Genomic DNA, 22,415 nt, shown 5'->3' with positions numbered 1-22,415 from the left:
ATACCTCACCATGTCATATACAAATAAAAATGACCAAATAAACCAACTTGAAGAGAACATTTTAATTACTTCAGTGCTGGGAGGGAGGGATTTTGTATCAAATGATGAATAACAGTATGCAGAATGTTTTGGACAGTGCTCTGGGAACTGCCTTGTAGAACAGGGCCGAGCCTTCACATGTGCACATGTGCCACCTGAGTGGCCAATGATTTCTGCAGTGAGTTGACTTTTTCTTTTCAAACCATGTGAGGAAAGTCATATTCTCTGACTGGTACACATTATGGTAACATTTTACTGCACCAAATTGGACAAATCTCACTTCACAATCACTCCTACACAACTCGACACATATTTATATGAACTTTGACCTTTTTCACCCCAAACACACCCCAATAGGTCAGTTCACCATTGCCGTGGAAACCATATGCGGGAACGTCATATTTAATCTGCTGAAATGAAAGAAAATACAAATCTAAAAATACCCTGCACAATTTCATCCCATCACCTCCCCATTTAAGCTTATTTCAAAGAAAACGTAAACTCATTCAATATAGTAAATACCATGCAGGATCACGTTTCAAAAGTTAAACATTTTCATCAGATGGAGGATTTGTTTGACAAAATATGTCAAACAAAGGGATATTATTCTATCTAACAGCACTGTCCTGCCTATGTGCCATGTGGCAGACAAGTCAATTGCCAGCTGGGTCCACTCGTGGTTGACTGTGACATTCATCTGATGGTGTGACTGGCTCGGCTGCTTTAGACATAGTCTGGCTAGCCTGCACATATCATGGTCCTTTAATCGTCAAATAGCACTGTCTGGACTCTGGACTAGCCCTGATATATATGATGTCTTATTATATTATATGACAGTCATGGATTAACTTCAACATAGTGTTTTCACTTTCTCCCATTTTGTCTTGTACATCTCTAAACGTTCGGATTTCAAATATAAAGTGCTTGCCCCAATGGCAACGGATGTTACAACTAGAAAAAGTGCTCCTCGGAGCACAGGTCTCCGCCAGGTCAGGTAGATTATTGTGGCCTCCTGGTGGCGCTATAATAGGCCAATGTGAAAAGGGTGCCATTTCTTATTAGGCCTTGCACGACAATCGGACACTGCATTCATGATTTGAGGCATTTTGGTCCAAAAATGTGGTTTGCTAAATTAGACCTGCTGGTGGCGCTATAACAGGCCAATGTGAAAAGGGTGGCATTTCTTCCTGGGCCAAGTGGGAATCTCTGTGGAAAATTTCACGGAAATCGGATGCTGCGTTCATGATTTGAGGCATTTTGTTCAAAATGAACCAATCCTGCAAACTTTGGAAGCCAATCTTAACCAATCAGGATGGAATATGGTAAATCGGACAGATCCGTGAATGTGATGATCACATGACTATAGAGATACTGTCTACCGATTTGCGTGTTTTTTGGACAAAATCTGTAGGAGTCATATCCAAAAATGTGTTTTGCAAAAGTCAGCCTCATGGTGGCGCTATGACAGCCTGATCTGAAAAATGTGGGGCAGAGGTTCTGCTGTGGCATCCAGGGAGTGTGTGTGTGCAGTTTCACAGCGACCGGGCCAACGGTGGCGGAGATTAGCTGGTCGCAGACAGGACGGACACACACAAACACGGACACACGGACGGACGGACGGACGGACGGGGGGAAAAACATACTCTCTCGCCATGCCTTTCGGCCTGGCGGAGACAATTATGTACGGGGCCTCACAAGTACCCGTATGTTCTGTATTCTTCAATGATTTAAAAAAAAATCTGATTGGTGGCCATTTCCTCTGTATGCGTTCAACTACGCGACCCTATCGGTTGGGAGGTGTATTGCACTCTAATACACTATAACTCTATGAGGAAATGGCCACCAATTGGATTAAAATGCTTTTTATTGAACAATACGGAAGATACGGGTACTTTTGAGGACCCGTACAGAATTGCAACATCCGTGGCCATGGGGTAGGCACTTTATATTTGAAATGTAACGTTTATTTAGATGTACGGGCCAAAATGGGAAAAGGTACAAACACCAGGTTGAAGTTCATACATGACTGTTATGATAATGATAGTCATGTATCATTGATTGATTGATGTACTTTATTTAGTAAGACATGAGAATGGCAGTACATGGAAGTACAAATTCACAATACCATCAGGGCTATGTCTGGACGAAATGTGATTGGCGGTCTTCATTCATGTAAAGGGGGCGTACGTTTCAGCCAGCCATTCATATGATCTGTCTTCTGAACATACCGTAAAGCAGTCGTTTTCTTCAATAAAACTTTCCTCACTCGGAAACTATAAGGTAAGTTTGATAATTTGAGATCTGATCAATATCTGCAAGCAGGCTATGTGCTAGCTTTGGATCAAGACTAATAGACTATCATAGATAGATGTATTTGTATCGAGTCTGACTTTTACTTTCAAATGTAAAAATCGATAAAATACTCACTATGATAGTCTTGATCCAAGGCTAGCTATATGCAGTCCAAATCTGGGATATTCAGATGAAGAAGAAGGCTATATTTTTACTATTTCGGTTTTGGGGTCGTAGCCTACCACTATTTAGAACTTTGTGCCAAATTGTAACAATAGGCCTATATGCATTGCATTCACACAGTTGACTGTAGGCTATGTATAATCCACACCAATGCATAAATCCACAGATGGCATTTATTCGTCGTATTGAGTTTGTTTGAAGATAAAAGCTGGAAAAACGACTTCAAAATGTTATGTCATTCTGAGCAGTCTCTCTCTCTCTCTCTCTCTCTCTCTCTCTCACTCTCTCTCTCTCACACACACACACACACACACACACGCACACACAAGCTCGCACGCAATGACACTCTCTTGGGGGACTTTTAAGTCGTCAGACTGTGTCACACATGGACACACATTGTTAGCACATTATGTTAATAAAGTGTTAACACTAAACACACATTGTTAACACAAGTAATTGCCTCCCTGCTCTGCAGCTTGTTGTGACTGTGTTAATCCAGCTTGACAAAGTTTGCTCTCCAGTGCATGACTCAGTCACTGCATATCTACTATATGCCATTATTTTTTACCCAACGCCTCACTACTCAGTACAAGATTTTGATTTGATTTGATTTATTTAGCAAAAAATGTAAAAACTGTACAAAAAACAGTACACAAAATATAAAAAGAAAAGTGCCAGGAGGAGGCAAGAAGCCCAAAGGGCTTATACGAGGCCCCTATGTATAACACAGCATTAAAAACATTAATAGAACATGATTTGTAAACAACAAAGATGAAGATTTGTAGCCTCACTAGCCTGTCTAGTGTTGTATTTGTGTATTTGAGAATTTGTTTGGAAGTAATTACTAAAAGGTTTGGGAATGGAGATGGGGGTATGTTAAAATGTATAAATAAAAATGCATATTTGATAAGTATTTGATTAAGCTATATTTCTGTGTACAATGTGTTTATTACAGATGGCAAATGAAGCAAGGCCATGTCCATGTGATATTGGTGACCAGATGGAGTACGGGGCCCTCGGCCAGGAGGTCCAAATAGAGCACATCAAGGCTTACGTCGTAAAGCCGTCCACTGCATCCGACAGAGCCATCATTGTGATACAGGACATATATGGATGGCAGCTGCCCAATACTAGATATATGTCTGATATGCTGGCTGCTAATGGATACATGTGTGTAAAATAAAATCTAATGTTTAATAATCACACTGACATTCACAGACAGTGCAGACTTTTTAAAGCTGACCGGTCTGATATTGTAATGGTGATTGATTTTTTTCTCCTGTTGTGCCATTGATCAGTGCTGTTTGCCCGGATTTCTTTGTGGGGAAGGAACCATGGAGTCCTGCACATGATTGGTCCACATTTCAGGAGTGGCTGGAGGACAAGAAGCCCACAAACATCAACAAGTAACTATTATCATATTTATCTAATTCAACAGTCAGTTTTTATTGTTATTAAACTGAGTTAAATTGAAAGAGCTCTTTTTTCCCTCTTAAAGGGTTAGTTCAGATTTTTTGAGTATTTTCTGTAGGAAATACTTGCCATTAATGTAGTGGTTGCAAAGGTATTAATTGATTGCCCGAGTCCCGTGGTCAGAGTTATGGTCCGGTTCTGATGAATATGAAGTAGTTCCGGTAGATTAGTAGATCTGGTGGGGGCCGCTCATTAAAAATAAATTAATAAAAAAAACTAGCATCATTTGTATTGTTGATGTTTGTGTCCAGAATCACTGCGCCGCGGCAGCCTACTCACGCACAAAATATATGACACAAAAAATAGTACCATGTGACAGAGGGGTCGAAATTGAACGAAACCTACACTATATGGTAGAAATAGGTCAACAATACAAATGACGCTAGTTTTTTAAATTAATTTATATTTAATGAGCGGCCCCCACCAAATCTACTAATCTACCGGAACTACTTCATATTTATCAGAACCGGACCATAACTCTGACCACGGGACTCGGGCAATCAATTAATACCTTTGCAACCACTACATTAATGGTAAGTATTTCCTACAGAAAATACTCAAAAAATCTGAACTAACCCTTTAAAATGCTTTATATCAGGCCCAGCTATACCTGGGTAGCACCACTCAGGACATAAATGATAGCAGTGCTTGACACACATCACTCAGGTCCTCCTGGTTCCACTCACTGGCATGCTTTAATTTACGGTTTTTAGTCAGTAGGAGAACAACCATAATTCAATCAAATATGTGGATTTTGTCAGGCGGTAAATACAATAAAATCAACATTGAAAAGAATTAAAATGGTGACATTCCTGCTTCACTACTTCAACTTTCTCCTTTGTCTGTGTTTCCTGCCTAGAGAGGTGGATGCAGTGCTGAGATTTCTTAAGGAACAATGTCAGGCGAAACACATCGGAGCAGTGGGCTTCTGCTGGGGAGGAGTTGCTACACACTTACTGGCCCTGCAGTATCCAGAGGTCAAAGCTGGAGTCTCAGTTTACGGTAATGTCTATAATACCCAATATGTTGTTCAATTGAGAAGCTGTTAATTTACATTCCACCATTTGCACTCATGACTTCATTCAAATGATTGTAAATTATTACGATAGCTAATACGCTGTTATTACAATGCCTTTGTCATTAAAGCACATATATTATGTTAAAGGAATCTTCAGTATACAATTGCTAGCTTTCAGAGATATGTTTTTGTCATTCCCATGGGGGCAGGTATTATCCGGGAGAGGGAGGATAGATATGAGCTTAAGATTCCAACGCTATTCATCTTCGGTGAGAAAGATGAGGTTATCCCATTGGACCAGGTTAGTATGTTCATACATTATTTTTTCCACGTTTCCACTCTAGCTGTATTCAAGAAAAACAGACATACTGTATGTATGTTTATATAATATATATATACTGTATTTTCCTGTACTATTAATACCCATAATCGTTTCTAAATTCGTAATATAATTTTGTTTTGTACCTGAACTTTTGTAGTGTAACAAAGTTGGGTTGAATTGAATTAGTTGCTTTATATAATTTGCTTCTCTTGCTTCCTCTCGTTAATACCAAGAAATTAATCCACTTGGCATTTGGTCAGATTTGTCTGTGTCCCCTGTCCAACCCATTGCATACAATTCTCAGGACACACAAAAAAAGTTTCAGTTCATCAGTGGCAGAGGAAAGCATAGAAATTGTTCAATGAATTAATCAAACTTTTTTAGAGGAGAGAACATTTTAAAATAAGATACATAACATCCCTTTGTGTAGGAAGGTTTTAATATAGTCTAGAGACCTGGTTTCATTCATATTATTTTTGTCATGCTCTAGTTATAATGTGGTCTTCTCAGGTAAGTGTCCTTGAGGCGAAACTAAAGGAGAAATGCACCGTGGACTACCAAGTGAAGATTTTCCCCGGTCAGGGTCATGGGTTTGTCCATCGCAAAAGAGAGGACATCAATCCCACAGACAAGCCCAGCATCCAGGAGGCTAGGAAAGATATGCTTAACTGGCTGAACAAATACATGTAGAGCTTCAGTGTAAAACCCAGATGATTTGCTCAGGTTAACATTACATGTTATCTATTCACACTTTAGTTTCATAAACTGAAGTGTGAATAGATCTCCCCATTTTTGAAGATCCGGATATTGTCAAGATAATATTACCACCAACATTCCTTTACATACCTGAATACCTTGCTGTTGTACAGAGCAATTAATTGTTTTAGCCAGAATGAAAAGTAGACTTATATCATGGTCCTACAAATTACTTGCCATTGAAACTTGTGTTAAGTATTTCAATACACTTGAATATTAATAATATTTGTAACCAATATCACTTATGCAGGACACCCACTACATTCATATGTATTAACATGTGCATGTTTATCACACTTTTTTTGTTCATCATCAAAGTTCTGTAATACCTGTGATATATGGCCGATCATGCCATATACCAATAAATGACCAAATAAACCAACTTTGAACAGAACATTTTAATGACTTCAGTGCTATAACACGTTGAAAGGGAGGGTTTTTGTATCAAAGGATAAATAACAGTATGTAGAACATTTTGGACAATGCTCGGGGTTAGAACAGGGCCGAGCCTTCACATGTGCACACTCCGCTGGGCTTAGTCCTCAGACTCTCCGGGGCTCCTGATGTCATCTATTTTCAAGATCATCTTCACCACCTGAGTGGCCAGTGAGATCTGCTGCTTCTTGCCAATCAGAGTCTCAATTACATGTTGCTGCTTCATGTCTGTAGTGGAGTAAAAACACAAAGATATTGGTTCATTGACCCAATGTCAAGACACTAAAGTATGTCCCTTCAAAAGTAGACCTATCACAGCTCATGCTACACTAAGGACATGAGAACCACCTTCAGTTTTAGTTAAAAATCTCTGCATGTAACAAATATGTTTAAACAAATCCCAGAGCTGTGCTGTTGCTTTGGTCAGCATAATTAATCATTGTGATGAACATGGACATTAGCATGCACATTGCCATATTTACATCCTGAAAGCTATAGTCATCAATTTGTAAAGTTATTCCTGGAAAATGTACAATGCCAGAAATGATGAATTACGTTGAGCAAAGCAACATTATGGCTCTGTGACAATAGTTGTTTGATGTTGGAATATGAGCTAGATTTGATTTGGCAAAAGCACCCATACTTGTTAAGGAGGATAAATGCTCGTCTTGGCCTATTCATGTCAAGCTGGCCCTATCCTTTAATAAAATTTATCCTACACGTCCATTTTTAATGTGCAAAGAATGTATTATCTTGGTAACAGACAGATAACAGGGGTCCTAAATCTAGAGCTGTCCTGAACTATTATTTTGTTCTTTAAGTTTCAGTCTGCTGAATTAATATTTGAATACATTTCCACCTTTAAATGAATCACATTTGGCTACTTCTATCCTCTCCACTCTCCCCTGATTCCTTCCCCTCCCTCTCAACAGAGTCTGGACCTCCTCCAATCTCCCCACTGTTTCATCTGTATCACAGCCAGCACACCTGTGTCCACCAGCTCCTTGGTTATCTGAAACCGTCAGAGCTGAGTGAACACATCTCAGAGAAGCTGAAAGGAAGAGGCACAAGATGGGGCTTTCACTCCCTCCTCTCTGCCTTCTCCCTCTCACTATCCACTGCCATGTCCTCTTACTACTACGAGTAAAGATGTCTGTCAATCAATATGACACCAACAAGATTCAATGTTCTGCCTCTAATCCAATGAAGGGCTTTTCCACCTTCTCCTCCCTCATTAAATTGCCCCTAATCTTTTCCCCATTCATTCCCACCATCAATACATCCTTAACCTCACTCAGGCTACGTCCCATCTGCCTTCAAGTCAGCCACAGTTACTCCACTCCTCAAGAAACCAACCCTGGACCCCCCAGACGTCAACAACTACAGACCGCCATCACTCCTTTCTCTGCTAAATGCCTAAATTGTCAATTGCACTTGTACTTAAGTCCTGCCACATGAAGCTGGTTACTTACCATTGGTGTTAAGGTGGAGGCAGTCAATGCCCAGGTAGGCGTTGTTCTCTGCGACTTGTTTGGCTCTGACCTCTGTCATGGTCTTGATGGGGTTCAGCCCACTGTTCTCAGCCAGTGCCATTGGGATTACCTCCAAGGCATCTGCAAACGCCCTCATGGCATATTGCTCCAATGACGGGCACTAGAAGAGAGATGCGCTAGAGTCAGGTATCCATGGGCATAATGTGTGTTCAGTGCATCATCTACAGATTAAAATCAAACATCTTTAACACTGGTGATTTAATTCACTCATTCATTACTTCCAATTACTTTTCCTGTGCCATTAGAGAAATCACCTATTATATAGTACTAGCATGAAATGAAAGTCTGAATACAATTGTATTCCTGCTGTAAATGACTGAACACCACTATTTCAGATGCTATAAAAACATGACATTGCCAATGTATCAGTCATAAAGACTACAATGTTTCTTATCCTGAGTTGCTCACTTTATCAGCTGCCTTGTTGACAGCCAGGGCACATGCAATCTCAGAGGCTCCTCCACCGTAGACAACACGGTTGTCTCTGACCAGGTTGCGGATCACACACAGAGCATCATGGAGGGCACGTTTGGCCTCTTCAATGATCTAGCAGTAAAGAAAACACAAAATAAATCATTGTCAATCATCATCTAAATAACCTAACCAACATCTGATTCTGCACCAGTCTAAAGAACTTGTAAATGGTTTCTGCGGATCACCAATCCTGGACATTTTAAATATTCAGAATCGCTGGTAAAATGTATAAAATGACGAAAGGAGTTGGCTAGCGGAAGCCATCATTTTGTATGAATTATGTGCATGATCCACACAGGATAAACCTATAATCACAACTCCAAGTTACTGAAGGCCATTTCACTTGTTTTTTATGAGCGCTAAATTGTCAGAAAAGGATTCAAATTACTGCCTACTGGACGGTAATAACATTGACAGGGATGTGGCAGTTTGTGTTTGGAAAAGTAATTTGATCCCCAGTGAAAATTACATTAACAGGCCTCTCCCAGTATCATTAGAGCTTCTGTTGGAACAGGACAGAATGGCCGATGTAGAATTGACTAGAACTACGTTCAGGTTTTGCAATGTGGAAAGAGGGATATTTATTTGAGCCAGAGTACAGCGACGAGGAACTACAAGGGAGACAACAACAAGCGAATGAAGCAGCGGCCTAATAGTCAGAAGTGCAATTCATCATGGTATGAATGAATTCACCTTTCCCTTTGTGGTTCGGTTTACTTTTTTGTATGCCAATGGTACCAGCTAGTCTTCCTGGGGTCCGAAAAATCCCTTACAACACACACACAGTGGAGAAGCTTGTTTTCCAGATGGAAATCTGGAATTTCACTTTTCATTTTGCACTCACCATCTTGTTGCCTCCGCGGATAAAGATGGTCACAGCTCTTGAGTTTTTGCATTCCTCGATGACCAGCATGCGATCCTTGGTGGTGCCGAAGCAGATCTCCTTCACTAAACCGGCTGAGCCGAGCTTTTCAGGGGTCAGTTCGGAGAACCGTGGCACAATGCGGCCACCAGTAGCAATGGCGATCAACTGTGGAGGAAACGCATATAACATTTTTATACATTTGGACATTGACAACTCAGTGGCCTTGTGGTTAGAGTGTCCAGCCGTTAGAGTGTCCAGCCGTTACAATGAAATCATTTAATCTATACAGACTTTAAGCCAAATTCAGTGACACAGCAAGTGTTAAATGTGTTCCTGAGTACATTAGTTTATAGTTTGTGTACACAAAGCGATGATGTTAGCCTTTTTCTGCCTCACCTCGATCTCAGGCCCGCCGACCCAGCGAATGGCAGGCAGCTCACACTGAAGAAGAAGGTGGTTGGCCTCGTCATCAAAGCCCCACTGACATATGGCCAGGTTGGCTCCCGCGTCTTTCACCTGCATTAAGAAATATATACATCGTTTTGTAGTACATCATGATTAACAGTAAAACAAATACTTGAAGCACTCATTCAACATTTGTAGAATGGATTGATTTCCGTTTGAGTAGCAAGTGATAGTACACAGTAAATGTTAAGGTCTGGATCCCAAGTATACATCACTCAGTTACTCTGAGTTAAATTAACACTTGTGGATTTTACTGTGTAGTATTTTTGGTTTCTGGAATATGAATTTAACAGTACATATTTGGATATAATATGGCATCATTACCGTTACTCTACTGGAGACCTGTCTAATTGCTGATGGATGCTGACTACTAACCTGATTGATCATCTCCAGGAACTTCTCCTTCTCATACTTCTGCAGGGCTTTGTACTCCTCCACAGAGGTCACATCCAACTTGTGCTTGGTCTTGGGCTTAGGGGGCTCAAACGGGCAGGTAAGGATTGCAATCCTTGTGTTTCTCAAAACCTGTCCACGAACAAAGACATTGCTTTTACTGGCAGCAGTAAAAAGAATGGGAGAAAATGCAGTGACTTAAAAAGGTCTTTGAGTCTTTTGAAACATTTCCATTATTGCCTTTTCCTTCAGTTTTCTTAGGTAGAAGTCAGTCAGATAAATTTCCCTTTACGTATTGTCAGCTATTTAATTGTCTTGTACGAGACTACAAAGAATAAACTTGCTCATTGCTTGTGTGCGTACCTTGGGCATCTGTGGGTGGCTGAATTCTTTGTCCACGATGACTCCCTTGATGAGCTGCGTGTCCTCCAGCTTTCCTCCCACCTTGCCCTCCATCTTGATCAGCTCAAAGTCCACATCCTTCCTTGACATGTCAGCCACAGTGAGGATGGCATTCACTGCAATCTCAGCCATTTGTCTGTGGCAGCGGTTGATACTGAAAGGAAAAAAGGTGATATTTCGATAAGACATCTCCAACAGTCTAGGCGGCAAAATGGCTGGAGTGAGGAGCGAGACAGCCATCTCTGGCTGTATACATAAGTTGAGTTTTTGGGGCAACCAACTACCCAAGAGCAGCCACGTGACAGATTTATGACAGCATAATAAAATAACTTTGACATTTTAATCAGTCCCTAAATTAATGCAATACTATTGAAAACAAATCTCAAGGTTCTCGATTTGATCATTAGAAATAGCCAACCAAGCCAAGTTAGTAATATAAACCTCCCTGTTAACAATTTGCACAGGTAGGGGGCAATTCAGTCAAACTGGCCTGCCTGGCTAGCAGAAAACGTGTGAAAATGCAGGCAAACAAAGTGAAGCAACGACCAGGGGTCAAACAATCGATCCCGTTTACTTTTATATCAAATCACTGAAAACAGAAGTACTGTCCGGATGGATACTCACACTTTGGATCCCAGAGTTGTCATGGCCGTCTGGATGAGAGGCTCTATGTTGTTGGGGTCAAAGGGGAAGGTCTCGCCAATCCTGTCCAGCTCCGCGATCGCCACACGTGCAGCCTGGTCGAAGCCGTCAGAGATACGAATGGGGTGGATGCCACGGTCCAGCAACTGTTCCGCCTCCTCTAGGAGAGCTCCAGCCAACACTGATGGAGGAAGAAGAGGAGAGAGTTAAAAAGAGGCTAAAAATGTAAATGTCACTGCATAGTAAAGAAACCAGCCAGAAACACACTGTGCTGGTCTGAAATAGGCATACCCACAAAAGTACACGTCAAAGTACACGTCAAGGTGTTTCAGATGCTTTGTACACAAACGCAGCGCTACTGGTGTGAATTTGGCATTAAAGTGTCAACTTTGAGTCTCCTCCGAGACATTAGCATATTTCCGCCGGTCATCAAATTATTTTTATTCATTAATAACTCAGATCCACTGACCCTCCATAATTGGGCAAGGCTCATTTCATCAACGTGACGTCACAGCCCCACAGGGAGCTTTAAGAATGATCACCCTCAATTGATTCAGGAAAAAGGTTTGTACAGTTTCAAGGCCAACTGTATTAAAGTGTAATCAATTAAAAGTTTCCTGCCTTTCCCATGTAGAGAGCCCCTGCTAACTGCCGATTTTAAAAACTCAAGTTTTCTGAAAATCTTCAATTATTTATTAAAAAAATATAAGAAAAGATGCAGATGCTTTCCCGGTTTTAAAAAGGTATAACAATGTATAGGCTTTCCCGGTCTTAATGGGTTAATGGAAAGCTGCCCAGATATCGTCTTCCTCCTTACCAACTACCCCAGTGGTTCCATCACCAATTTCATCATCCTGGGACTTGGAAAGCTCCACCATGAGCTTGGCAATCTGGTGGTCCACATCCATCATGCTGAGAATAGTGGCTCCGTCATTTGTGATGGTCACTTCTCCGTCTCTGTCAACCATCATCTTGTCAAGGCCTGGTCAGAGAAAACGGGAGAAAACTGTTCAAATACATGCAATATACTGAGAATCAAGGACAACAATTTATTTTTATAGATAATCCAAGCAATTGAATTTCAGTACAGAAGTTTAGTAAATGAGTCCATCTCAACTGGTCTCTTTCCATAGGTGTGATGAGGATAAAACGTCGTTTGTACTCACCGTTTGGTCCCAGGGATGTTTTGAGCGTTGAAGCAACTGCTTTGGCTGCCATGATGTGAGACTGCAAACCACAAACACAACAGTGTCAACTAACCTATATATATATATATATATATATATTTCTTTTTTAAAACATCAGTTTCTTTTTTATACATAAGATTAGTTGAAACAGCAGTTGAAACAGCAGAATTCAGGGGAATGACTTGACACATCATGAATGGGATGCGTCACAGATTGTCACTTGAAACAATGCCCGCACTTCATTCACTTTAATCACTACAATTAAAATGTCCACATTTCTATCGCTACAATAATGTCCACACTTGAATAAGACAAAATGGCCATGCTTCATTCTTTGAATTTTCTAGTTATAATATGCACACTTCATTCACTCGAATGAGTTATGTCCATACCTAATTATTTGGATTATTAGCAATAATGATGACCACACCTTCAACATGCAGCATCATTCTAATGACCCATTCTTTAAGACTCCATAAAGGGTTGGGCGAAAAAAAGATGGGGGAAAGGATTAGACTATTTAGATAACGGGCCAGATCTCTTGTTAATGTTGGGTTGCATCCTTTCTATTGTACCTCAAATCCTGTAAACATGCGTTTCTGTTATTGCAAAACTGTATGAATTTTGAAATTCATAAATAAATAGTTTAAAAAGCTAAACAAAAAAAACATGCAGCATCATTCTCAACCCCTGAGACACAGGAGCACATGGGCTTGTCATGCTAGCATGCAGGACCAGGGAGGCTAATCTCATCCATCAGAATCCAAAAACATGACCAGAGAGCTTTTCACCTAAACAAAAGGGTACCGATGGAACAAACCAGGGTAAAGAAACTATAATTCAACAGCTATGTTAGTTGTTTGAACCATGATGACCATGCATCCAGTCAATTAAGCTAGCAGCATGCGTCACTAACTGTTAGCCCATTGTACCTTCAGTGCGTCCAGGCCCGTCAGCCGGGTCTTCTTATCCTGGTCTTTGATGATGATAAACGGCCTTCCATACTCATCGAACGCGAGGTGCCCCATGCTCGACATGTTGAGCGGAGGATTGGGGACGCTTAAAGCGTCTTACGGGTCAAAATAGTGGCCTTTTCAGAGATATGAAGTCGGCGTGTGTTGAGATGCAAGCCGTACGGGGTTGCCGGCGACTTCTAGAAGGATCTTTGGGGCGGGGACAGTGTTGCCACATAAATAGAGAAGAAAGAGAGAAATAAGCAGCCAGGTCTATGAAAACAATCCCAAAAGAGGCCACATGAGTGATTGATTTGATTGAATACTTTATTAGCAGTTTGCAAAAAAAAAAGCACAGAAATTACAGTTCATTACAAAAGGATGCTAAAAGGATTAAACCCAAGAAAGAACTGGCTTGTTTACATTGGGGTCCTGTGTATTCAATTAACCGAATAAGTGAGTGTATCGAATGAGAATCGAATGAACACTCATCTATTTGAAAATAGCCGATCTACAAGCTTGAAGCTCTCAATGTGTTGTGAACTTGTAAATCTGCTATTTTCAAAATAACATTTTTGAATCTTTTCTTAAACATTGTAACAACTAACAACACAAATCTTGTATGGGGGGTCCCTGGCACGAAATATTTTCAGATGGGGTCTGCGGACAAATACATGTGTGAGAGCCACAGGCACAGGTTTAAACAACATTTGGAAGCAAGCCCCCAAAAAACCGCAGCCCACGACGACCATAGTATAATGACCAAAACAACTACCAATAATTATGTACAAGCAACTTTACAGAAAAACAAGCCCAATGTCGCTTATAATAATAGGACATGGCAACAACTGACTGAGACTAGACCAAAAGCGATGAGTTGCACGCTGGATTGGCAGCTTTACACGTCACTGATCCGGTCTGGGTGTAGAGCGGATACGGAAATGGTACATGCATGATGTGTGTGCTTCAAATTACCGGATACAGTAGGCGGGCTCTAGACCAGATTAGACTGGTTCATTGGGAATAGAAACCAGGTATTATTCCCCACATACTCGAGGTTAAAAGTAATGCAGATTACTGAATAAATAGATACAAATAAATAATGTATGATAGAAACCATGGGTCTGAAAATACGTTCAAACGTTCAAAGTCGTTTTTTTTTATTCACATCTTTAAGTGTAAATCTTTATGTATTTCTCTTTGACACCTTTTTCTAACATGGTTCCGTCCAATCTCGTGAGATCACGGGCTGCTGCACAATTGTATCTCGCGTGAATGAATCAATGGAGAAAGAGTCCAGTCCACACATGGACAGGCAGTAGGAGAAGCATTGTTTTTGGAGGTGCAAAACAAACTTTTACACATTCCGAGTTAGTTATAAATGTCACTGAATAATTGGTTGGAAAAGTTTTTTTGACTGACAGCTGAGCTGACCACCAGGGCTGACACCGTCTAAGTGATGATCATCATCAGTTGTTTATTGGCTCTGGTCTAGCTGTAGTATACAACCCTCGTAGACGTATTTATGATTCTGACGTTTTCAATCTACGAGAGTTGTAGGGTGCACTTCCTATAGTGCTTTGGACTTTCTGCACTATGCCCCGTAGACACTCCAAACATTGTACAAAATGAAAATAAAGGCGCTTACCGCCGAGCCCCAAATGTTAACTACTTCTACGGGGTAGTAGTGTAATGTAATAATCCATATCTTTCAATAAAGAAGTGTTTTAATGCCGTCTGTGGCCGATTCTGTCGGAAGTTCCCAATGGGCGGTAGTGACGTGAGTGAGGGGGCGCATCCGGTGGAACCCGGAATTACACTAAATGTAAACAGGAAGTAAACGAGGGTGAAAAAATGGCGTTCGGCCACAGACGGCATTAAAACACTTCTTTATTGAAAGATATGGATTATTACATTACACTACTACCCCGTAGAAGTAGTTAACATTTGGGGCTCGGCGGTAAGCGCCTTTATTTTCATTTTGTACAATGTTTGGAGTGTCTACGGGGCATAGTGCAGAAAGTCCAAAGCACTATAGGAAGTGCACCCTACAACTCTCGTAGATTGAAAACGTCAGAATCATAAATACGTCTACGAGGGTTGTATACTACAGCTAGCTCTGGTCCATAGCGTTAGAATGAGTTCTCCTTAACGCTATGTTACGTTGTAGCCGTTGCCCGCAGACCCGCGGTCGCTCAGGCCGCGCAGCCTCTCGTCTGTAGTAAAAAACAAAAAATACACCTTCGCTACTCACCAAAACAAATGCGATTATAAGATGTTGAAAGACTACTTTCCTTAGTGGGAACACTCGGAGCCCCCCACCTCACGTATACAATACACTTTTTTTTGGTCAGAAAAGAAAACATTTCACCGGAAGGAAATGTTTTAGTTACTCCACTGCGCCCTCTACAGATTTGGTCAAAGGATTTTTTTCTTCTATCGACAACATTTTTTCCTTCCGGTGAAATATTCTCTTTTCTGGTCAAAAAAGTGTGTTTTAGACGTGAGGTGGGGGGCTCCGAATGTTCCCACTAACCAAATTAGGCTTTCAACATCATAAAACCGTCTTTGTTTTGGTGAGTAGCGAATGTGTATTAAGGAGACCTCCTTCTAACGCTATGGTCCATAACATGTGTACCAGAGCTAGTTTGCCATTTACAACAATACCATTCATTTATAGTGTAACTGTGTAACTAAAGCAGCACTACTGTCTATCTGTAGAGAAGACAAGTAGCGCATACACATAGTGACAGAAATTACTTGTCAAAATAAAGATCTCCAATCCACGTGCTCATCTTATACAACCAGTCCTGTGTCTGGACGTCAAATGTGACGTTATGTCCCGGGGGGTGGTACTATGGTGGTCTTCTTGAGGGTGCTTTTAAAAGATCTCCACAATGTGGCAGAGAATATTCTGTGGCAGCGGCTCTGTTTATTGTCCACACTCTCAGCTACTAGGTAAGAGTATCATGACGCTAATACGTTTACTCTGTGGCAGCCAGTGATGGAAGAAGTACTCAACATGTTTTACTTAAGTAAAAGTATCAATACCGCAATGTAGAAGTAGATGTCCCGTAGTGGAAAGACTGGTGACGCGAGGTTAGATGTCCCGAATACAATATTTACTCGAGTAAAAGTATCGGTATCAAAATGTACTTAGAATACCAAAAGTAGAGTACTCATTGTGCAGAATGTTCAATTTAACAAGTTCAAAATGTATAAACAAATCTTTAGAAAATGGGTTGCATCGCGATGCATTGTGAGCTTGTAGATTATTATTTATTTTTAATTATACTACTTTCAAATGGCCAAAATATTTACGGCTGAAGTGGTTACTGTATGTTTTGTAATAATAATCAAAATCTACAAAGTAACTAGTAACTAAAGTTTTCATATAATTGTAGAGGAGTAAAAGTACAACATTTTCCTCTGAGATGTAGTGGGGTAGAAATAAAAGTATTGAAAATTGTAAATACTGAAGAAAGTAAAAATTGTACTTAAGTACAGTACTTGAGTACATGTACTTAGTTACTTTCCACCACTGGTGGCAGCTAAAATCATTTTTTTTAAATCATCAGCAATGATCTGATGATGAGATTCCTTGCAAATTTGTGAAATAATTTGGTTGTGTTTCTTTCTATTGCAGAATGCCCTGTGAAGTGGACCGCCGGTTCTTGATTTTGTATGGTTCTCAAAAGGGACAGGCCCAGTCCATTGCAGAGGGGATAGCTGAAGAGGCAGGGCAACACGGACTGGTCGCTGACATTAGCTGCTTGGACCAGAACAAAAAGGTAGTTCACGGACTAACTAGTATGTGTAAAATTTGCAATCAGATCAGACTAAATCCTGCATGAGTTCATGCTGTTCTGCAGAAGGGTATATATCACAATATTTCTTACCAAATACCTCAATATTGATATTGTGATGATAATTGGTGTTTTCACAAAGTATTTACATAATGACATTTTTGATAAATAATCATGATTAATGCCTAAATATGTAAAGGCAAATAATAGAACCGCTAGAACAGTCAACAAGTCAGAAAATGTCATCACTTTGCTTTAATATAGCCTTTAAAACCAGGAAAATACATTTACGCCATATATATATATATATTATATTATGATTATATATATTATATTACCGGTATGACAATACAAAATCCCAGACAATATCTAGTCTCATAATATATCATAATATCAATATAATATCAACATATGGCCCAGCCAGTCCTGCTAGTAAGTAACCCAACATTAATGTTAACAACACCACTTGCTGATAATTCTTTGACTGTTTCCAGTATGACTTGGAGAGGGAGAAAGCTCCAGTGGTATTTGTTGTGTCTACTACTGGAGACGGGGAGCCACCAGACAACTCACTCAAATTTGTGAGGGGAATCAAGAAGAAGACGCTTGCATCAGACCATTTAAAAAACCTTTGCTATGCTCTTTTAGGTAAGCTACTACTGCATTGGGGTCTGTGGTCTATCTATAAATCAATTAATGAATGTACACATTGAACACATAGTCAGACTGTCAATCTATGAAAACAGTTGTTTACAAAAAAACTTTAATTTTTTGAGTGCAAAATGTTCTCAAAGGGTAACCGGTCTAGGTCACAACTATAAAAGGAGAATTTTGCAAGCACTCTCGTTGTCATTCGATGAACATACTGAATTTGTGCCGCATTCTTTCTGGTTATTTATAAACGGATTGCATAAACCTGAGTGATACATTTAGTTGCGCGCGGGTGTCGTGTACTGAAAATACCAGATCTACAACGTGTCACAGATTGATGTGTTGTGAGCTTGTAGATCTGATATTTCAAGTGCACAACACCGGTGTTCAACCAATTGTAAATCAAACCATTTAAATCACCGTTTTCCAAATGTTCGCAGACCAATTTGTATGGGTCACGAGTAAAAATCCCCTTGTTTCCGTTTCCTACATTTAAAAAAAGAAATATATTATTTCAAAAGATTAAAAAAAAAGGTTTAAACTAAATGAATCACAACTTGTCATCAATTAAAAACAATTCCAGCAAGTATTTCATAAATAAAATGAAAAATTTGAATAGATTTTTTTAAGAAGTACTGAAAATAGCAGCTCTACAAGCTCACAACGTGGCGCGAAGTGACGCTGAACTTCCTGAGTCCCTCAGGCAGTGCCTGCAACTTTGTTTTTGTTTGATGGCTCCTATTATGTCAACAATATTAGATAGTAAGTTAATCTCGGATCGTTTACAGTTTTGATGTCACAATGAACTTGGGTTAACTTGCCAGGGAAACGAAGCAAGATGGCCACAGCTGACACTGACGTGATGACGGAAGGCGTTAACCCACCCTATGTATATAAGACTCTGTATCTCTGTTTAAACTTCAGAAGAATATATCTGGAACCTCGCTCTGAGAATTTCCAACGCTCGTAAGATCTCTTCTCTGGCATAAACCCAAATATTAATTTTAATATAAGTGGTTTCCTCTGTTTATTGATGTAATTAATTCATATAGTGATGGATAGATATGGATCGGTATTTACTAGAGAAAAATAATGTTATAAGACGCGTTGTGAGGTTGTAGATCTCCTATTTTCACTAGTTTGGGTCTTGGGCAAACGTCTAATTTCTCTTTTGGGCCTTGAGCTAAGAAGTTTAAATAACCCCTAACACAGGCTTTGTTGTGTACACTTCAGCCTTGGGAGACACAAATTATGCAGATTTCTGCAACTGTGGGAAAACAATTGACAGTCGTCTACAGGAACTTGGAGCCAAACATTTCTATGCGACAGGACATGCAGACGATGGTGTAGGGTAAGTGTGTGTGTGTGTGTGTGTGTGTGTGTGTGTGTGTGTGTGTGTGTGTGTGTGTGTGTGTGTGTGTGTGTGTGTGTGTGTGTGTGTGTGTGTGTGTGTGTGTGTGTGTGTGTGTGTGTGTGTGTGTGTGTGTGTGTGTGATTTCATGGACTGCATTTCACAACTGTAGCCAGGTACTTTCCCAAGTTGACCTGGTAGCCTACTTACAATGCTCTGGTATAACTGACATTATCAGGCTCCGTCTCCTTGTCACCTTGTGGACTTTGCTGTTTGTCTTTGCTCCAGGCTGGAGCTGGTTGTGGACCCCTGGATTGAAGGACTGTGGGAAGCAATCAGAAGTGCCTTATCAATCATGGCCACTGAGAAGGACACGTATATAAAGGAAACTCCCAGTCTATGTCTTCCGGATGTCAAACTAAGCCTGCTAAGTCTCACCGACACTGACAGTCAGAACTCTGACCCAGGCAGAGAGCCTTTAGCAAGCGACTCCAAGTCAGTATTTTTGGCTGCAGCACAAACGACTGTTTCCGACCCCAGACAAGCATCTTCGTCGGATAGCCCTGGGGTATCGTCCGGGTCAGATGGCGTTGCTGATGTTTCTAAATCGGCACCAGAGACACAGACTGGGGATTCTGGAGTCCCCGATACTGAGGCGCAGGCTTCACTGACACGCTCCCTCCCACCTTTGTCACAGTCCGCTCTGAACGTTCCTGCGCTGCCCCCTACCTTCCTGGATGTCTTACTTCAGCAAGACAAAGTAGAGGAGGTGAGGTTTGCTGCTGCACACAAAGGCCAAATTCAGTGTTTGTTTTGAACATACACAGTATAAAGGAGGGTTATACTCACATTTTTTCTGAAAGAGTTTGATTTGTAGATTGAAAATGCCATTTGGAACTTCACAAATACAAATATAGGTCTGTTTTAATTACAAACATTACCAACGTAAACAAAGCTATTAGATGCACAAAATGTAGCTAATACGGTTTAAAATAATACATTTCTGTTTTCTATTGTTAACGTTAGTCCTTCAAGAGCTGAGTCAGTCACCACGAGATAATGAAAACATGTATCCACTATTTTATTACATTTTATTTTTGGTGGTGAGGCTACCCATTTGTTCTATTTGCGTGTCTCATTTGACCTTTAATAATTGTCTGAGAGAGCTCTGCGTTATTCCCTCATGATACTGCAGTACCTCTTTTGGCTTTGTTTATTTGAAATAAATATTGTATTTCCTCAGAGCTCTACTCTACTGAATACAGAAATGCTTCAGGAGGTGCCCATATCCAGGGCTGTACAGCTGACCAGAGGGGATTCAGTCAAGACAGCCCTTCTGTTAGAGCTGGACATATCTGTAAGCGCCACAGCATAGTAGTGTACACCAACATTGTATTACTGTGTTTGTCTTTTCTTTTGTTCTAAATGATGAAGGGCTACAGCCAGCATGATATTGCAGAAAGTCTGCTGTGTGCATTGTAGTAAGCAGTATGAGTTATGTCTTCAGGCCTCTTGCTCCTCTGCTGCAAAACCGATTGCAGCCTGTAAACAAAGACAAAGTATAACACCAACTTGAAATGTTTTGTTTACAATGTTCCCTTTTTTTCTGTATTCAAGGCCAATCCCACAATGACCTACCAGCCGGGGGATTCGTTTGAGGTGCTATGCCCCAACAGAACGTCTGAGGTACAACAGCTTCTCTGTAGACTGGGCCTGCAGGAGCAGATGAACCACCTCGTCCAGCTCTCCCTGCGCAAAGACACCAAGAAGAGAGGTAATGTGCAGGATGGGTATTAAATCTTTTCCACATGCAACCAAAAGACCTGATATTTGCTCTAAAGGAACATTAGGACATTGGATTGGACATTCATGAGTCATTATGTTCACTCAGCTTTTGTTGACAGTGGTCAATAGTTTACCCACTTTTCATCTTCTGAGTTTTGGATTGTTAGCTTTATGGCATTCATGTTTGTTACGGTGTCATGAACATGCGATGATGATTTTGTCTGTGTTTTTGTCTCCCTGCGTGTAGGTGCCCAGGTCCCCTCCTATATCCCTGAAAACAGCACTCTGCAACACCTGCTCACATGGTGTCTGGAGATAAGGAGTGTGCCTAAGAAGGTGTGCTATTCTTAAACTCTATGGTAAAAGTTTAAGCCGCCTGCAATACTGTGTCTGTAAAAGCACTAGGTATACTTCTTGTAAGCCCCTATTCACGGCAATTATTTGTAGTTGTAATAATTAGGGGAGGGGAAGTTTTTGAATATCAACAAATATTATTTCAAGTTGTAATTAACCGGAAACTGTTATTTCAAGTTGTAATTAACCGGAAACTGTTGCATTTGGAAACTGTTGCATTTCAGGTACTAGTTTAATTGGCAACACTATTCTTACTGCTGAGCACAGTAATAGTCACAGTGTTTTTAGCTTTTTACCCCCTTTTCTCCCCAATTTTAGTTCTTATGCCAATTAATTCCTCCCCACACACATTTGTGTGTTGTTGTCACTGCTGTTGTGTCCTACTGACTAACCTGCCAGTAAGGAGCCTCCATCCTACTCCTCCTGCTCAACACTCCCTGCTGACAAGATTACGTCGAGTGACAAATATCGCCCTCTCCTCCGGGCTTCCCTCCCCCGAACACGGGCCAATTGTGTTTGTATAGACCCTCGACAAAGCCGGATGCACCGCGGTGGATTCAAACCCCCAACCTGGCAGGCACTTTACCACTGCGCCACCCACTCACAGTTTAGCATTGCTTTGTGGCTCAACAACCAGCCAACTATGGAGAGGCTTTCACACAGAGACCTCTCCCTGACTTCCCTTCCTCAGTGCAAAGAACCATAGAGGAATCCTGTCCCCCCTATGCAGGATATACACTTAACACACCACTACAGGTGCAATTCATTATATCCTCAAATTGATGCTTCACTGCAACCTAAATTAATGACCCAGAAACATCCCATTCATCACAGCCATACACACTCAGAATATATTATTATCTCAACTGATCAGTATGCATTTGGGACTTAACAGAATAAAGAATGCAAATTAATTTAAATGAATTGCAAATTAGCTAGATATTTACAATTCTCTCATCTTGGGATTAAGTAATTTAGTCTGCACCATATCTATGGCATCACTTCTAAAATACTGG

General features: G+C 40.6%; 3 protein-coding genes across 4 annotated transcripts in view; 2 read left to right on the top strand and 1 right to left on the bottom strand.

Annotated features, from left to right (window-relative positions):
- Positions 1-2,269: 2,269 nt before the first annotated feature.
- On the top strand, positions 2,270-6,316 carry cmbl (carboxymethylenebutenolidase homolog (Pseudomonas)). The gene is made up of 6 exons (XM_080418167.1): positions 2,270-2,319; positions 3,470-3,684; positions 3,813-3,920; positions 4,847-4,989; positions 5,215-5,306; positions 5,838-6,316. The coding sequence occupies exons 2-6, from the start codon at positions 3,470-3,472 to the stop codon at positions 6,015-6,017; spliced, it is 738 nt and encodes a 245-aa protein (XP_080274293.1). The 5' UTR covers positions 2,270-2,319; the 3' UTR covers positions 6,018-6,316.
- Positions 6,317-6,466: 150 nt separating this feature from the next.
- On the bottom strand, positions 6,467-13,663 carry cct5 (chaperonin containing TCP1, subunit 5 (epsilon)). The gene is made up of 11 exons (XM_080418165.1): positions 13,432-13,663; positions 12,479-12,539; positions 12,130-12,294; positions 11,295-11,493; positions 10,632-10,824; positions 10,251-10,400; positions 9,807-9,926; positions 9,390-9,575; positions 8,480-8,617; positions 7,991-8,171; positions 6,467-6,746 (listed from the first exon to the last, which is right to left on the bottom strand). The coding sequence occupies exons 1-11, from the start codon at positions 13,534-13,536 to the stop codon at positions 6,619-6,621; spliced, it is 1,626 nt and encodes a 541-aa protein (XP_080274291.1). The 5' UTR covers positions 13,537-13,663; the 3' UTR covers positions 6,467-6,618.
- Positions 13,664-15,890: 2,227 nt separating this feature from the next.
- The window catches only part of mtrr (5-methyltetrahydrofolate-homocysteine methyltransferase reductase), a 37,414-nt gene continuing 30,889 nt past the window's right edge, over positions 15,891-22,415 (top strand). The window contains exons 1-8 of one of the 2 annotated variants that reach the window (XM_080417175.1): positions 15,891-16,028; positions 17,099-17,243; positions 17,753-17,906; positions 19,143-19,260; positions 19,549-20,029; positions 20,504-20,617; positions 20,878-21,034; positions 21,293-21,381. In XM_080417175.1, the coding sequence (XP_080273301.1) occupies positions 17,100-17,243; positions 17,753-17,906; positions 19,143-19,260; positions 19,549-20,029; positions 20,504-20,617; positions 20,878-21,034; positions 21,293-21,381 (1,257 nt within the window). In that variant the 5' untranslated portion in view covers positions 15,891-16,028; position 17,099. Of the gene's footprint in view, positions 16,029-16,292; positions 16,411-17,098; positions 17,244-17,752; positions 17,907-19,142; positions 19,261-19,548; positions 20,030-20,503; positions 20,618-20,877; positions 21,035-21,292; positions 21,382-22,415 lie in introns of those variants that run through there. The other variant, XM_080417174.1, reaches the window with a different exon arrangement.

The sequence above is a fragment of the Gymnoscopelus braueri genome, assembly GCF_963280865.1.
Source record: "Gymnoscopelus braueri genome assembly, chromosome: 21".
Lineage (NCBI taxonomy): Eukaryota > Metazoa > Chordata > Actinopteri > Myctophiformes > Myctophidae > Gymnoscopelus > Gymnoscopelus braueri.
Note: the sequence above shows the minus strand (reverse complement) of the source record. Positions and strands in the feature narration are given on the sequence as shown.

Coding starts and splice junctions, on each gene's coding strand:
- cct5 (XM_080418165.1), bottom strand. CDS start 13,536: ATGTCGAGCATGGGGCACCTCGCGTTCGATGAGTATGGAAGGCCGTTT. Junction 9,576..9,806: donor TCGGCGGGCCTGAGATCGAG/GTGAGGCAGAAA, acceptor TTTCCTCCACAG/TTGATCGCCATTGCTACTGG. Junction 8,618..9,389: donor TCCGCGGAGGCAACAAGATG/GTGAGTGCAAAA, acceptor CTTTACTGCTAG/ATCATTGAAGAGGCCAAACG.
- cmbl (XM_080418167.1), top strand. CDS start 3,470: ATGGCAAATGAAGCAAGGCCATGTCCATGTGATATTGGTGACCAGATG. Junction 4,990..5,214: donor AGCTGGAGTCTCAGTTTACG/GTAATGTCTATA, acceptor CCATGGGGGCAG/GTATTATCCGGGAGAGGGAG. Junction 5,307..5,837: donor AGGTTATCCCATTGGACCAG/GTTAGTATGTTC, acceptor TGGTCTTCTCAG/GTAAGTGTCCTTGAGGCGAA.